Source organism: Chenopodium album, chromosome 4 (assembly GCF_948465745.1).
Source record: "Chenopodium album chromosome 4, dcCheAlbu1.1, whole genome shotgun sequence".
NCBI lineage: Eukaryota > Viridiplantae > Streptophyta > Magnoliopsida > Caryophyllales > Amaranthaceae > Chenopodium > Chenopodium album.
Window position 1 is genome coordinate 78,355,775 of NC_137837.1, and position 16,765 is coordinate 78,372,539.

Sequence of the window (16,765 nt, forward strand, 5' to 3'; positions counted from 1 at the left end):
TTGGTTCTTTTTTGGTTCAGTTTATAATTGGTTCGGTTCTTTTTCGGTTCAGTTTTTAATTGGTTCGGTTCTTTATAATTAACTGGTTCGGTTCTTCGATTGTTTAACCACTTTAACGTTATTCATATCGGTTCCATTTCAAGTTTACTAAATTATAGTTGAATCTGAATTAAAACATAGTCTAATAGTATATTCATGTCACTAGCACACTCCCATCTTTATTTCATTATTACTCACAGAATCAATGTAATCATATGCTTAATAGTCTCTGTGAATTAATTTTATTTATTACGCCTTCAGCCAAGCCTTGGTACTTAATATTACAAGCTTTTTGTTCATTTGGTTTCATCACCTCAAATGTATACATGACTAGAGGCAGTAGTGTTGCTAATAGTTTGAGGCAGGGCCTGAGCATGCTTGTTTTGCTCTTGTTTGTGAACACTGATTATCCTTAAGACCTTAATGAACGATTTGCCTTGCTATTTTAAAAAAAATATTCTAAGATTTCTAATATTTAATCCATTTAATTATATCCCCGTAAAAAAAAAAAAAAAAAAATCCATTTAATTATATAAAAAAGTTTGTAAACGGTTCGATTTAGAAGCGGTTTGGTTCATAAACGGTTCCGTTTATAACCAGTTCGGTTTACATGCAATCAGTTCGGTTTTTAAATGGTTCAGTGCAAACGGGTAGCAGTTTGCTAACGGTTCGGTGTAAGCTTTTTTTGCTAGTTTAAACGGTTTCGGGTTGGAACTGGTTTCGGGTTAGATACGGTTCGGTTCGGTTTTCTTTCAGTTCGGTTTATATTCGGTTCGGTTTGTTAACGAGTTCGGTTCTTATACGGTTTAACATTATTCGGGTCGATTCGGTTTCGGGTTTACTAAAATACGGTTCGGGTCGGTTTTCGGTTTCAAAAAAATCGGTTTTTAATCGGTTCGGTTCTCATTTGGGTCGGTCGGTTTCGGACAGTTAAACGGTTTCGATTTGAAATTTGACAGCACTATTATTTTTAGTAGCCCAACAAAGTTGGCAATCCATCATGCTAAAACTAAATTCTTAAAAGTAATGTCCATGTATTTATAGATGAGTTGGGCCAACATATTAGACAACTGCTTCTCATTTTATGCCAAATATTATAGAGTTGGGTTGTTTTTCTTTTTCTTTTTTTGCTGACTTGACCATGTCCACCTTTTTTTCTCTTTTACTACCTCCATTAATTGTTATATACAACTTTAGAATATTTATATTTCACAAATAATACCCCAAAGTTGCACATAACAATTAACGGAGGTATTATTTTTTGAAGAAAGAAATTGATATTATTGTCATACACAAAAATAACAACTAAAATTGTAGAGAAAGTAACGAATTAAATCTAGCTACACTATTCTTTCATACTACAAGTGAATATATAGAAGCTCACTTGCCATGAATTGAATCTAAATATCTAATGCATATTGATTATACATCTTTATCTAATAAGCACTACTTCATTGCAACTTAACTAGCTAGCCAGTTCCATAGAAGGGGATTAGTAGAAACTTAATTTGGAGTCAGGCTTAATGACCGTGATTTAATCCCAAAGAGGGAGATCCATCAAAACTGCACTCATATCCAAAGAATCGTCGGCCATCAAACTGTAGTCTCCTGCCTCCAAATTAGAGCTAGACAAGTAATTTGGACTAGTGAATAATCTTGGTGAAAATAACACGTCATGGTTGAGACAAACAATTTCATCAGCTAGCAATGGCTCCATTATTGTCACCGAATCAACGGGTTTGGAAGCCGGATAATCACTTGTAGCCATTGAAGATGATGCATTTAGGCAACGTTATTGTCCAATATTTCCTGCTTGGGGTGAATAGTAGGGTTTTTGGATTTAAAACTTATGAAATTGGTACAATTTGCGTTATTGTTGTTGTAGAGGTGAGGTTGGCATGTATGTTCGGCGTAGTAAGTGATCCTATAATTTGTTGGATTATCCGATATTTTTTGGACTTGTTTGGTCGCGTGGCAATTCTGATCTTCTTTGTATGCACACAGTGGCGGATCCAGAAATTTTAACCAGGGGTAGCACTAGACAATTAAAAAAAAATCGATTTATTTTTTATTTGCGCGTGTTTTTGTGACATGAATTTTAAGATGTACTAATTACACCTAAACTAGACAATTAAAATTACTCCTTATGTGACAATTCCTGGATCCGCCACTGTGTATATAATCTACTTAATGCGGATCTAGGGTAATGCGGATCCAGGAATTGTACCTTAACTAGACAATTAAAATTACTCCTTATGTGACATGAATTACTTTAATGCACCCTGTAACTATTAATCATGATGTCAAAAGTTTTACAAGTATATAATAAATTTAAAATGAGACTTAAAAATAAAAGTGAATGACAACCAAAATTTAATACTACAGAATTTTAAAAAATACAGAGATCAAATTAGCATTTTTTAAAAATTGTGAAAATAAATAAAATGTAAAAGTAGAGGTGAATGGCCAATATCTAATAATTTTAAAAAGAGACATAAAAATAAAAATGAATAATTTTGTTTCAAAAAAAAAAGTGAATAATTTAATACTACAGAATAAAAAAAAAATAGAGAGATTAGTATCTTTTTAACAAATGTGAAGATGAATAAAATGTAAAAATAAAGGTGAATGGCCAAGATCTAATAAATTTAAAAAGAGACATAAAATTAAAAGTGAATAGCGACCAAAATTTAATACTACACAATTTTTTTATTAAAAAATAGAGGGATTAGGATCTTTTTAAAAATTGTGAATATTTTTGGTGTTCTACCCGGTTCACCCTTGGGGATCGAACACAGGTTCTCCCTACCAAGTGTAGTCCCAATCACTATTACACCAACACCCAATTGGGAAGGGTATGGGACTCGAACCCCCAACCATCTAGATTGATAAAACCCACTTTAACCACTAGAGCAACACGCAATATTAATGACATTCTGCGAATTATATTACTTATTAATTTTTTTCTAAATTTTTGGGGGTAGCACGTGCTACCCCGGGTTCCTTAGTAGATCCGCCAGTGTATGCACACCTATAGTATTCCCTATTATATCATGGATCATTAAGAAACATAAATAATTAATGGGTAGTGATTAATTGTGATTTGTTCTCTAATTGGAAAAAAAAAATCATTTTGTTCATATGAAAATTCTTAATTGCAACTATAATTTAATTACGTGATGTGATCAATAAGGTAAAAGACTAAGTCACACCTTTATTATAAGGGTTACAAAAATGTGAATTTCCCTATTATTAGTATTAAATATATGAAGTTCGTAAGGTCCATAATTAATTGGAAATAAGAAAAGACTAGGAGTGATGACATACCTGGGGTGATTTGTGTTGAGAATTGACTTCTTCCCATATTTTCTCCAAATATAGCCATCTGGTGTAAGATTTAGAGTATCAATTGTTCGTAACCTATAAAATCACAAATAAAATTTTAGAACTTTTTAGTAAATTTCAGCTTCTTTTTTATTGTTATGTGAAAATCAAATTAAAACAGTAATCATCAAATAAAATACGAGATTGGCTCAAAACAATATTTAATTTATCAGATAGTTCATTAGAATTTTCTTAGTACCACATACCTCCCGACGTTTTCAACCAACTACATTATTCGAGATACACTCACATACATGATTGTATCTATCGTATGTGTGTTTTATTATTGGCGAATTAAATGTCCAATCAAATACAAGAAAACTGGAGCAATAGATCTTGTCAAACCTACTACCCCGTTTCATATTATATTTACAACGCTTTAACATAAAGTAGAGAGGAAAAATGTCTAATCATTGCAGATAATATGAAAAGGAGGTAGTTTATAAAACAACAAAATGTACTAAACTAGTAAAATACGTACCTTGTCTTCTATTCAAAAAAAAAAAAAAAAAAAAAAGTAGTACCTTGTCTTGGGTTGTTGACTTGTTTGTTGAACAAATGATGCATCCATTTCCATAGATCGAACAATCTTATTTAAGATGGAAATAGAAGTATCAAATGAATTAACAATGGCGGTAGAATAGTTTTTCATACATACCATTTTTGTTTCATCATTGAATTGACTTGTTTCTCCCTCACTAATTAGTTGATCTGGTTGACTAAGTAAGCTTCGTAGTTGACTTGTTGCTTCCCATCCTTTTTTCAATTCTTCTTTTACAACCATTTTTAGATCCATTTTTTTCTCTCTTTTTTACCAAAAAAATCTAGTGAGAGTGCGATTTTTAGATGAGTTGCTCTCTTCATATATATAAACTTTTTTTTTGACACCACAAAAAAAAAAAAAAAAAAAAAAAAAAAAAAAAAAAAAGTTTATATATATGAACAGAGCAACTTATACGGGGTATAAACCAACGTGCGAAATGTAATTAGCAAATCAGTGGTAAAGCAGTTACAACTAGCTTGTATAATAATAGAAAAATAATAATTATTAAATAAATTTGGTATAATAAATTACTCCTTGATCATAGATAATTACGTTTACGCGCAAATGATGTGACGAACTCCTTTAAGGATCTTTTACTAAAACGGCTAGTTTGACAAAAGTATTTACCAAAACGGCTAATTATAAAATTTAATTCCCAAACTAGCTAATTTATTAACTTGGAAGGAATTTATCTATTTCTTATTTCCTTTGAACCAGTTTGGTTCACTTTTTTTTTTTTTTTTTTTATATTTTAATTTTAGTTTTTTTTGTTTCCTTAAAGATTTTTTAAAGTTGGAAAATTTAAGCAGTTTACAAAATTACGAAGAACGTAAACAGTGGCAGACTCGCAGATCCCTAATTTCGATCCAAAAAAAATAAAAAATTAAAAGCCCTAATTTTTCATCTTGATCATATCAGTCACTAAAATTTGGAATTTCAAGTATTATTGTTCTATCAAGATTACCGCAAATTTATACTACGATAAGGAATTTAAGGTACTGCTCATCTTTTTCATGTCTATTAAATTAATTGTATACTCTTTGTTTATGTCGGCTAGTATGAATAATTTTTTTTGTTTAATGTGTATGATAAATCAAACTTACATATATTTATTTCTATCTTTATGTGTTAAAAAAATAGTTGTATTTTTTTTTTTTCATTTGTTGATTAAAAGTTTGGATCATTTTTTTTAGTGGTTGTTTATGTTGTGTAACTTTTTTAAAAATTGAGAATTGTTGCATATATATTAATGTTGATTGTTATTGTTCAAATTAATGGGATATTTTAAACTAGGGCATAAGAATTTAAATAAAACCAAAATTTTTTAAAAAAAAACCGAATTCTTTTTATATAAAACCAAAAAAAAAACATAAAGTGAATCGAACGGGTTCAAAGGAATATAAAAAATAAATAATATCCTTTCAATTCAATAAAATTAGCTAGTTTCGGAATTAAATTTTAAAATTAGCCGTTTTGGTAAATACTTTTGTCAAAATAGCCATTTTGGTAAAAGATCCCTCCTTTAATTTATTAGCAGCCGCCTCCTTGGGTACTTCTTCACCCTACCCTCTCTCATCAGCTCTTTTATTAGGTTCTATAATAAGATATTTGGCTGTATAGGCTTTAAATAGTCTAATTTTAGGGTTAATTAAATCTTATCTTTTGATCTCAATAAATCTATTCAATATGAGTGTAAAACACTGTTCGTTCAATCTCTTTGTGGGAGGATTAAAGAGTCAAAGGATGGTTAGTTTTTCTATCCCCCTGAATGGCGGGGGTTTGGTCCTCACCGACCCCTCCTCTCCCTTCCCATGATAGGAGGGCCCTTTCGTAAGTTTGTATCATCAGCCTTGCCACATAAAAATCCTTTTACGTACGGTTTTCCTAGAAAAGTTGTGTATTCACCAATGTATTTGTGATAGATGTCTTATCCATGCGAAATTTGTTAAAAAGTTACTTTAAAATTTTCTATTATTTTATAGTAAATTATAGTACGCCCAATATATCAATAACATGTTAGTACAATGATGATTGAGACTGTACTTGTTAGAGATGACCGCGTATTTGATCCCTAGCAATAACAATTGCGAGGGGATTGGAACCTAACCACCCAAAATTAATTCCCAAATTCGAATTAGCTCTAAGGGTGAATCGGATAAAACACCAAAATAGTACACCCAATACAAACAACGTAGTATTTACTCTTTTTAGGTAAGCAAAGGGTTGAGGGAGCAGGGATGATTTAGGACGAAGATGTAGTTGTGGATTCTAAAACTAGGATAATTATAAATGGATAAATTCTGTTAAATAATTAGATGATGACTCCTTAATTAAAGATCAATACGCGCATATGATATCTCCAACTTACTCGAATTAACAATTACGGAGTAATATTCAAGTCAATGATGCCATGTTTATTTATTGATATACAAAGTACATTGTAAGAGATAAGAAACGTATTTGCATTTGCACGCACTAGCTCCCTTCGTCCCACAAATAGAAGTATGATTCAATTATACTTGGTCAAAAACAGAATTTATATATAAAATAACTTGGTTTTTGCTCCTTAAGTAGAGGGTGTTGACCTTTGACTTTAATTATATCTTGAATTTTTGAATTGTTGCTTTACATACACCAAAATTTTAAGGTACAGTCGCCTGTACCTAGCAAGGTACAGGCAAAAAACACGAAAAGAACATGTAGCAGTTTTTTAAAGAATATAAAGCTGTTTTGTAAAGAACATATAACTGTTTTGTAAAGAACATCCAATTTTATGTTTTTTTATACATCTAAAGAACATCTCTAATATTTATAAAGAACATGGAAATATTATGTAATGAACATGATTTATGTATATTCACCATAATTTTTTTTTAAAAAAAATCAAAGAACATTTCACAATAAGTAATTAACATTATATTACAAATAAAAGTACATTACACTGACAATTAAAGAACATGAACATATGTTCTTCTCACTCTTTTTTAATATAAATATGTTCTTTTTACTTTAGATATGTGTTCATTACTTTTTAATAGTATGTTCTTTTCATTACAACAGTATGTTCTTTACATGTGTGTAATATGTTCTTTTCGCGTAACGGCTGTACGATGCAAGGTACCAACGCCTGTAGGAACCACACATTGGTGTTCTAAATGGAAAATTCCCTGTTTCTTAGGGTGAGAAACAAAATTTGTTTCTCATGGGACATTTTCGTGAATAAATCAACAACTTTTTCATTATTGTGGGCTCCACAGTTGAATAAAGTTGTTGGTTTATTTACGAAAATAATGCCATGTGAGAAACAAAAATTTGTTTTCGCCATGAGAAAAAACTGGGGCATCCTCGTTCTAAATTTCTTGTGCAGCATACACTTACCTTGACTAAAGACTAATTCAAACATCATGTATATTAAGTGGAATTGAATGACCATTAATGTTATTTCTACATATTATATATCTAAAATGTTTTTAAAGTTATTCTAGGTGCTATGTGCCTATGTCTTTACTTACCTTCCTTAAGACTCCCAAAGCATAATTTCATTATATATTTACTTATTAGGCATTACTAAGTATTAAAAGGCTCTCCAAATACTATATTAAAAGGCGTTTAAAATAATGTTAATATACTGCATGTGGCACTCTTCTCTATTTATTTTTGTTAATCCGTGGTTTATACACATGGGTGTACAGTCTCATCATACACCCGGATAAATAAAAAAAAGGCAGAAAGAACATCCTGTGTTTCATAAAGAACATACATGTATTTGATAAAGAACATGTTTGTATTTGACAAAAACATGCATTACCAAAGAACATAAAGATATAATAAAAAGAACGAGATAAAAAGTTAATTAAATTTTCTGAAAAATTACACATTATTAACGGAAAAAATTTAGAGGTGATAAAAAATCTAGTAGGGCCGGGCCATATCATAATTTCTCGTGCCCAAACCCGTAGAAAAGTAGCGGGTTTTCAGGCTTTTTTCTAACCCGGTTTGAGTTTTAACTAAAAATGCATTTTTAGGTTTGCCCAAACCCACCCTATTTCGGGTCGGATCGGGTCGGGATGCGAGTCATGCCAATGTTGATCACCTCTTAAAAAATCCTTACCAAAGATATCATTTCCCCAAAAAATAGTTTTCTATCTCTCCAAAAAAAAATTCAACTTCCCATAATAATTTAGTTTTTTTTACTCTAATATTATTTTCAATTAAAAATAATTTAAGATTTCAATATCAAATTTCAAAATACCATATGTTAAAAGAACATAATTTATATTGTAAAGTACATATAGTTAATACCTAAATAACACACTAATCAAACTCAAAGAATATACGATAATAAGAGTAATTTAAATATGACATATGATAATAAAAATAGAATTTGGGCGTCACTACGACCTTAAAGAACATACACGCCAAATTCAAAGAACATACTTTGTATTATTAAACCCAAAAAAACATATATGTTTATCAACATATGTTAAATAACATAAGTTATAATGTAAAGAACATATAATTTTACTCAAAGAACACACTGATCACACTCAAAGAACATATTAAAGGTATGTTCTTTTTCAAACATTGGTATGTTCTTTATCAAACACTATATGTTTTTTCCGCCTTTTTTTGTTTACCCGGGTGCACTATGAGCATGGTGCACCCGGGTGTATTATCTAATTTTCATATTTTTGTTATTGCGTGCACTATTGTCACTCTCCTCTTTATGTTTCTTATTATATGCGTGCATGACACCGTACTAAGTAGGGGTCGGTTAGAATTAGCCAATTCACCACGTCGGCCGGCTACTCCGACGATACAGCTCTACTTATTCCTAGATACAGAAACGCCACTAGGAACAATTGAGAGAGGAACCTTGGATACAGTAACACCACCAAGGGTTAGAGAGATAATAATCTACCTAAGAACACTCAAAAGTGTTTAATTATATTTCATTTCAAAGGCTTGCCGGTTAATGGGCTACAACCATGGCTATTTATAGCCTTCATTAGCAACTACTACAACTACCAGAAATTAATACGAAGCTAGCTAATTAAATGCAATGTTGAATTCAACATTGCCGACATGAATGGTAGGGAGTGCCGACATGGAAGGGCTTCTAGAAGTAGTTGACATGGAAGGGCTTCAAGAAGTAGTTTCAGTTAAACCTTGTCAAACTCTCCTTTGAATGGAAGGACTTGAAGGAGTTCTTTATCAAGAAAGTTATTCAATATAAAAGAAGAGTTCCCTAACAGGAACTGAGTTCCCTCACAGGAACGTTCCTTTACAGGAACTTGGAGATTGCTGGCTAAGGTATTTGGAGAAACTTAGTAAGCGTGGAGCCCAAGTAAACCTACCGGAACAAGAGCACAGCGCAACAATGTTTTAGTTAAGATTTTATCTTCTAGATTCATTGTTAAATATGTTAAATAGGATATGCATGAAATTTATTAGAAGCGTGACAATTAGCTTGGCAAATGAATTAAAATCGGAAAAGATAAAAGATAGAAATAGAAAAAGATTTTCTTTAAATATTTATCTTTTAAAATCAGTTTGTTAAAAAGATATTATGCTTTTTAACTCAATATTTCTATCTTTGTTAAGCCATAGTGTGTGTTTAGCTATTGGGCCGTGTACATATTACGTGCCCTAATTTGTTAGGTTGTATATATATGTGTTTATACACTAATACGAGACACACGATTCTATTCTCTCTAAACACTCTATTATTGACATGGTATCGGAGCTAAATTCAATCTAAACCCTAAAAATCCTAAATTTTTTTTTCCACTAATCTCTATTCTCTAAATCATCTCTAATCATCTCTAATCATCTCTATCGAATTACTCTAATCTCTGATTTCTGTTGAACAATGGAGCACGAAGCAAAAATTGATCCTGCATCCCCCTTTTACCTAGGTTCGGGTGATCAACCCGGAAATCTGATTTCCCATGTCATCTTGAAGGGTGACAATTATTTAGCATGGTCTCGTGCAATTACTCTATCATTGAAATCTAGAAGGAAGTTTGGCTTTGTTGATGGTACTATCTCCAAGCCGAGTGAGAAGAAAAAATTGCTTGACTGGGAAACCGTGAATTCCATGTTGGTGTCATGGCTTTTGCGGGCAACGGAACCAAAACTTGCTGCATCTTTTCCTTATTTTGAAGAAGCACAGAAGTTGTGGGATTATTTGGCGAGACGATTTTGTGAGGCGAGTGGTCCTAGGCTTCAACAATTGCGTGCCGCAATAATTGATTGTAAACAATCAAAATCGATGTCTGTTGAGGAGTATTATGCAACTCTCATGGGTTTGTATGATGATCTTAATCGCTTGAAGCCACCACGTGGTTGTGAATGTGGTAAGTGTGAATGTACTTTGACTGCCCAATTTGAATTGGATAGGGAGGAAGAACGCTTGCACCAATTTTTAATCGGCATCGATGATGAGAAGTATGCTCTGGTGCGTACTAATCTACTCTCCCAGCAGCCCCCTACCTCTCTTGACCGTGCTTATCAGGCCTTGCTTCAGGAGGAGCGTTCTCGTGCCATTGCTGCCACCAAAACTTCCACGAGTGATGCTCATGTTTTTGCTCTACCACCTGATCGAAGGCCTTCCCAGTCGCCGCTTCGGGTTGACAAATCAAAGCTTTATTGCTCACATTGTAAACGTGCTGGTCATGACAACTCGGGGTGTTTTATACTTCATGGTTACCCCGAGTGGTGGGTCGAAAAATACGGTAAGAAAGGGGGGGGTCAGCAGGGCTCCTCGTCGGCTGCTGCTGCTGCTCGTGCCTCCTCTACTGCTGCTGCTCGTGCCTCTTCTTCTGCTTCTTTCTCGTCTGCTCGAGCCAATGCAGTGGTGTCCTCCCCTGCCTCCTCTGTTTTCTATGCTTCCCCTGCTGCTGCCACGGATTCCAGCAGTCCCATGGCTGTTGCTAATACCGTGGGCAGCCCTTCTATGCCTCCTAATGATACTCTTGCTGCACTTTCTGAGCTACAACCTGAGCATGTTCGAATGTTATTGAACATGGTTAATAAACAACAGCAGGACAAAATGACGGGTGAGCCTTTTTCTTTGTCTTGGATAGTGGACACCGGAGCTTCTCATCATGTTACCGGTGATGCTTCTTGTTTGGTGGATGTACACTCTATTTCTCCTTGTCCCGTGGGTCTCCCGGATGGGTCTCATGCTACGGCTGTGACTGAGGGCCGAGTATTTTTGGCTGATGGAATCATTCTACAGCATGTTTTATTTGTTCCCAAATTGACTTGCAATTTAATATCGGTTTCTAAGATGATTGATGACTCACATTGTTTTGTCCAATTCACTGACTCTTTATGTGCTATACAGGACCAACTCTCGGGGAGCCTGATTGGAGCCGGTGAACGGGTAGATGGACTATATTATTTCCGACGTGTTCCTAAAGTATGTGCTGTGACGGACAAGGGTTCTTTCGAGTTGTGGCATCGTCGTATGGGACATCCGTCGGACAAAATTGTCAAGTTAGTGCCTGCTATTAGTCATAGTTCTAGTAGTAAATCATTAAATAAAGCTTGTACTGTTTGTCCGCAAGCTAAACAATCAAGGGATAGTTTTCCTGATAGTGACAGTAGGGCTAGTCGTATTTTTGAAATGATTCATTGTGATCTGTGGGGGTCGTATAAGACACCTTCGTCTTGTGGTGCACATTATTTTTTGACGATTGTTGATGATTATTCTAGAGGTGTTTGGGTTTATTTATTGAATGACAAAACTGAAGTTTATTCTTCTTTTTGCTCTTTCTTTGCTATGATTAAATGTCAATTTGATGTTTCTGTGAAATGTGTGCGGAGTGATAATGGTACGGAATTCAAACCCATGCTTCCATATTTTGATACACATGGCATACTCTTTCAAACTTCTTGTGTTGGTACACCACAACAAAATGGGAGGGTAGAGCGTAAACACCAACATATCCTAAATGTGAGTCGTGCTTTAATGTTCCAAGGCAATATGCCGATTTCTTTTTGGGGAGAGTGTGTCCTTGGTGCGGTTTATTTAATTAACCGTACTCCATCCCTCTTACTTGATAATAAAACTCCTTTTGAAATTCTTTTTAACAAAGAACCCAATTTTGATGAGTTAAGGGTGTTTGGTTGTCTTTGCTTTGTTCATAATCAAAAGGCTAAGGGTGACAAATTTGCACCTCGAAGCCGAAAGTGTGTGTTTGTGGGTTATCCTCATGGCAAGAAGGGTTGGAAGGTGTATGACTTGGAGACGGGTGATATTTTTGTGTCCCGAGATGTTAAATTTCATGAAAATGAGTTTCCATTTATGGATGATGTTGAGTCAAATGCTTCTCATGATAATGCCGAAGGAATGTCTAAAATTGATAATGTGGTCGATGATGATTTCTTGGATGATCTAGAGCAAGTTCTCGAGCTTGGTGAGCTTTCCCCGGATCACCCACCTCGTGGCAGCAGCACGCAGCATTCCCCACACAGTGCTGCTGCTGCCGCGAGCTCCTCTGCTGCTGCCCCAGGCACGGCTGCTGCTGGCAGCAGGGACCACAGCCATGCCGCGGCTTCTCCTGCTGCCCGCAGCCCTCCTGCGGTGCCCACTGCTGCTGCCCCTATTGTCAGTCCGGAGGGTGGCACGGAGGCCACTCCGGACTCCTCTTCTCCTACCTTGGATCGTGATCAACGCTCTCGTCATGCCCCGGGTTGGCATAAAGATTATGTTGCACATTCGATCTCTAGTCCATCTATCTCATCCCGTTCATCGTCTGCTCCATGCTCCTCAGGTACTCCCTATCCTTTAGCACATTTTGTGAATTGTGACAAATTTTCTGTGCGACACCGTGTTTTTATTGCAGCTGTTGATACTATCACTGAGCCCCGGAATTTTAATGAGGCGATGCAACATCAAGGTTGGAGAGAGGCCATGCAAAATGAAATAAATGCTCTTGAAAATAATGCAACTTGGGTGATGGCCAAATTGCCTCCGGGCAAGAAAGCCTTGGGTTGCCGATGGGTGTACAAAGTCAAGCTTAATTCTGATGGTACTCTTGAGAGATTGAAGGCTCGCCTCGTTATATTTGGTAATCATCAGGTTGCGGGTATCGACTATAACGAGACTTTTGCTCCCGTGGCAAAGATGGTGACTGTTCGGGCTTTTCTTGCGGTGGCTTCTGCGAAAAATTGGGAATTGCATCAAATGGATGTTCACAATGCCTTTCTCCACGGTGATCTGGATGAGGAAGTTTATATGAAGCCTCCCCCTGGTTTTCATGGTTCTCAACCTGGTGTGGTATTTCGACTTCAAAAGTCCTTGTATGGGTTACGTCAAGCCCCGCGCTGTTGGTTCTCTAAATTGGCCGCTTCTCTGAAAAGGTACGGTTTTATACAGTCGTACTCTGATTACTCTCTTTTTACTCTGCAATCTGGTTCTATTCAACTCAGCGTTCTGGTGTATGTGGATGATTTGATAGTATCTGGTAATGATTCCTCTGCAATTGCATCATTCAAATCCTATCTGAGTGACTGTTTTCATATGAAAGATTTGGGTGTGTTGAAATATTTTCTTGGCATAGAGGTTGCACGTAGCCCGGAGGGGATATTTTTGTGTCAACGGAAATATACTCTTGATATTATTGCAGAGTCTGGTTTGCTAGGGGCACGTCCTGCAGGTACTCCTATTGAGCAGAATCATACTCTGGCTAAGTCGGAGTCTCCTCTCATTTCTGATCCTGAGATGTATCGTCGACTTGTGGGCCGTTTGATCTATTTATCTTTCACGAGACCTGATTTGGCTTTTGCGGTTCATATCTTGTCTCAATTTATGCAACAACCGCGTCAGGATCATTGGGATGCCGCTCTTCGTACAGTGCGTTACTTGAAAGGATGTCCGGGCCAGGGAATCCTTTTGAGCTCTGATTGTGATCTACATATTACAGGTTGGTGTGACTCGGATTGGGCTAGTTGTCCTTTGACGAGACGTTCTATTTCTGGATGGTTGGTGTTTCTTGGTGCTTCCCCTATCTCTTGGAAGACTAAGAAACAAGACACTGTGGCTAAGTCGTCTGCGGAGGCCGAATTTCGTTCTATGTCTAAAACCACTGATGAGTTGAAGTGGTTGAAGGCATTACTTTTGAGTCTGGGAGTTGCACATCCGCGTGCAATGAGTTTGTTCTGTGATAGTCAATCTGCGTTATATATTGCGCGGAATCCGGTCTTCCATGAGCGTACTAAGCACATTGAGGTTGATTGCTATTATGTCCGCGATGCGATTCAGGATGGTATTATTAGTCCGTCGTATGTTAAAACCACGGAACAACTAGCGGATATATTCACTAAAGCTTTGAGTAAAACTCAATTTTTGTATTTACTTGGCAAGTTGGGCATTTGTGATTTGCATGCTCCAACTTGAGGGGGGGTGTTAAGCCATAGTGTGTGTTTAGCTATTGGGCCGTGTACATATTACGTGCCCTAATTTGTTAGGTTGTATATATATGTGTTTATACACTAATACGAGACACACGATTCTATTCTCTCTAAACACTCTATTATTGACAATCTTATTTTCTGAAAAGATTTTCTTCAAAAGATTTATTTAAAAAACCGTGTTTTAAGATAAGTTAAGTTTTACTTATTTATCTTTATGAAAACCTACTTTCTATACAAGTAATACTTGTATAAATAGTAGAGAATAATAGGAGTTTAGGTTTTTGTGAGTTTTATGCGTGAAGAATTTTCAGAGCTACAATCATGTAAGTTTGCCAAGCTTTTCACATTGTCATATTAGTTTCGGGTTTCATGCATAGCTTGTCTATCATATACTAGGTGTTTGTATTTGTAATTGGTTGGGGTTATTTGGGTGAGAGAGTATTTTATTATTGCATACAGTGAGAGAGCTTCTAGTGAGAAGGGGAAGATTTGTACTTTGGGAGTACGAGTGAGTTTGAGTGTGGGACTCAAACTGGGTGAACAAGGTGTTGTTCTGTAGCAAGTTTATTCAGGAACTTGTGAGTAGAGGCTTAATTATAATAGGTTGTAACTTGGTGTTTGCCCTATTATAGTGGAGATATTTGTGTTTGAAATCCCTAAGGTAGGGTCGAGGTTTTACTTCTAATTGGGCACTAGAAGGTTTCCTCGTAAAATCCTGTGTGCTTTGCAAGTTCCTATTCTGTCATGTTTTATATTTGCAAAATTAGTAATTAGGAACTTAACTACAATTCACCCCCCCTTTTGTAGTGTTCATCTCATTTAACACAGAGGGAGTAATTAAATTAGAAAATAAAAAATAAAAAATCAGAAGTATTAACAATAAAATCTGGATATTAAATTTTAATTAAAATAATTAAAAGTTAAATTTTTATTAAAATTGAAACTACTATTTAAAAATAAATAAATAAATCAAATAATCTCTAATTCTCAACCATGCATTTTATAAAATTGTGGTAGTCAAAACTCATATGAGTACATTAGAATTTTTAGTGGTATAGCATTGGCATACGTTCATAAGAGAAACATTTTATTTGTTTTAAAACGTACGAAATACAATATATAGACGATGTAGGGCATACGTACATTATTGTATATTAATTAGATACAACTTGATGAAAAGAAAACTAAAAAGAAATCATTCGCTCGAGAGACTATAACAATAAGAAGATCTAGAAATAAAGAAACCATGAACAAATTGGGAAATATTAAATAAATATAAAAATTTTATTAGGGAAAACATTATGATATTTATATATAGATCATAAGCAGGGGCGGACCCATGAAGGAACAAGGGGGGACCATTGTCCCCCCACTTTCGGGAAAAAGTAAAACAGAGGAAAAAAAAATTTAGGAAAAAAAATAAAACTGGAAAAATAGTTATATAAAATTGAGTGTAAGAATAAACAAGAAGTTTGTCTTAGCTAAGTTGGTAGTGGGCTAAAAATAATATGTCAAGGGGCCCAATTTTAGGTTTATTTAGATCAAGGTTCGAATCCCCCTTGTAACATCATTTATTTTTTTTTATTTTTTTGAGTGTTTTATTTTAAGTTATTTTGACTTTTACCACCCGCAAAAAACGAAAAATTTGGTATTACCACCTCCATAAATAAAATTTTATTTTACGACCACATAAAAAAAAATAAAATTTGGCTTTTACCACCAATCACCTTCAACTAACAGATTTCGTCCATAAATCCGTTAGGAGCGTACCATGTCCATGTGTCACCATATTATTGGGTTTTTTTTATTTGTAAATTAATTTATTTAATTACCCAATAATATGGAGGCACGTGGACATGATAGGCCCCACTAACGAATTTATGGACAGAATCCGTTAGTTGGCGGTGATTGGTGGTAAAAGTCAATTTTCATTTTTTTTATGTGATTATAAAATATAACTTTTTTTTTTATGCATGTGGTAAAAGCAATTAAGTTGTTTTTTAGAGGTGGTAAAAAAAAAATCCTTTATTTTAACCAAAACACTCGACTACTCCCTTATTCCTATTTCCCAACCACGAGGCACGAATCACCACCCACGCGACCACGAGTCACGGACTGCAGCGAGCATCTTCAGCAAATGTTTGCTAAGAAATTAACATCACAAGATAATATGGCATTCGAATCCCCCTTGTAACATCACTCCTTTTTTTGGGGGGGTGTTTTATTTCAACCATACCACTCGACTACTCCCTTATTCCTATTTCCCAACCAAACCCAAATTACTTGTATTGTGTACATGTTTTTTTTAAATAGGTTGATGTTAGTTGAATTATCGAAATTGTCCCCCCATTGTCAAATTTCTAGGTCCGCCAC

The 16,765-nt window shown here is 34.9% G+C and overlaps 1 protein-coding gene and 1 pseudogene across 1 annotated transcript; one reads left to right on the forward strand and one right to left on the reverse strand.

Annotated features, from left to right (window-relative positions):
• Window positions 1–1,573: 1,573 nt before the first annotated feature.
• LOC145627425 (WRKY DNA-binding transcription factor 70-like) lies at window positions 1,574–4,219 on the reverse strand (annotated as a pseudogene).
• Window positions 4,220–9,839: 5,620 nt separating this feature from the next.
• On the forward strand, window positions 9,840–14,904 carry LOC145628279 (uncharacterized). The gene is made up of 6 exons (XM_081680578.1): window positions 9,840–11,307; window positions 11,395–11,528; window positions 12,132–12,750; window positions 12,823–13,922; window positions 13,998–14,244; window positions 14,852–14,904. The coding sequence occupies exons 1-6, from the start codon at window positions 9,840–9,842 to the stop codon at window positions 14,902–14,904; spliced, it is 3,621 nt and encodes a 1,206-aa protein (XP_081536704.1).
• Window positions 14,905–16,765: the final 1,861 nt, after the last annotated feature.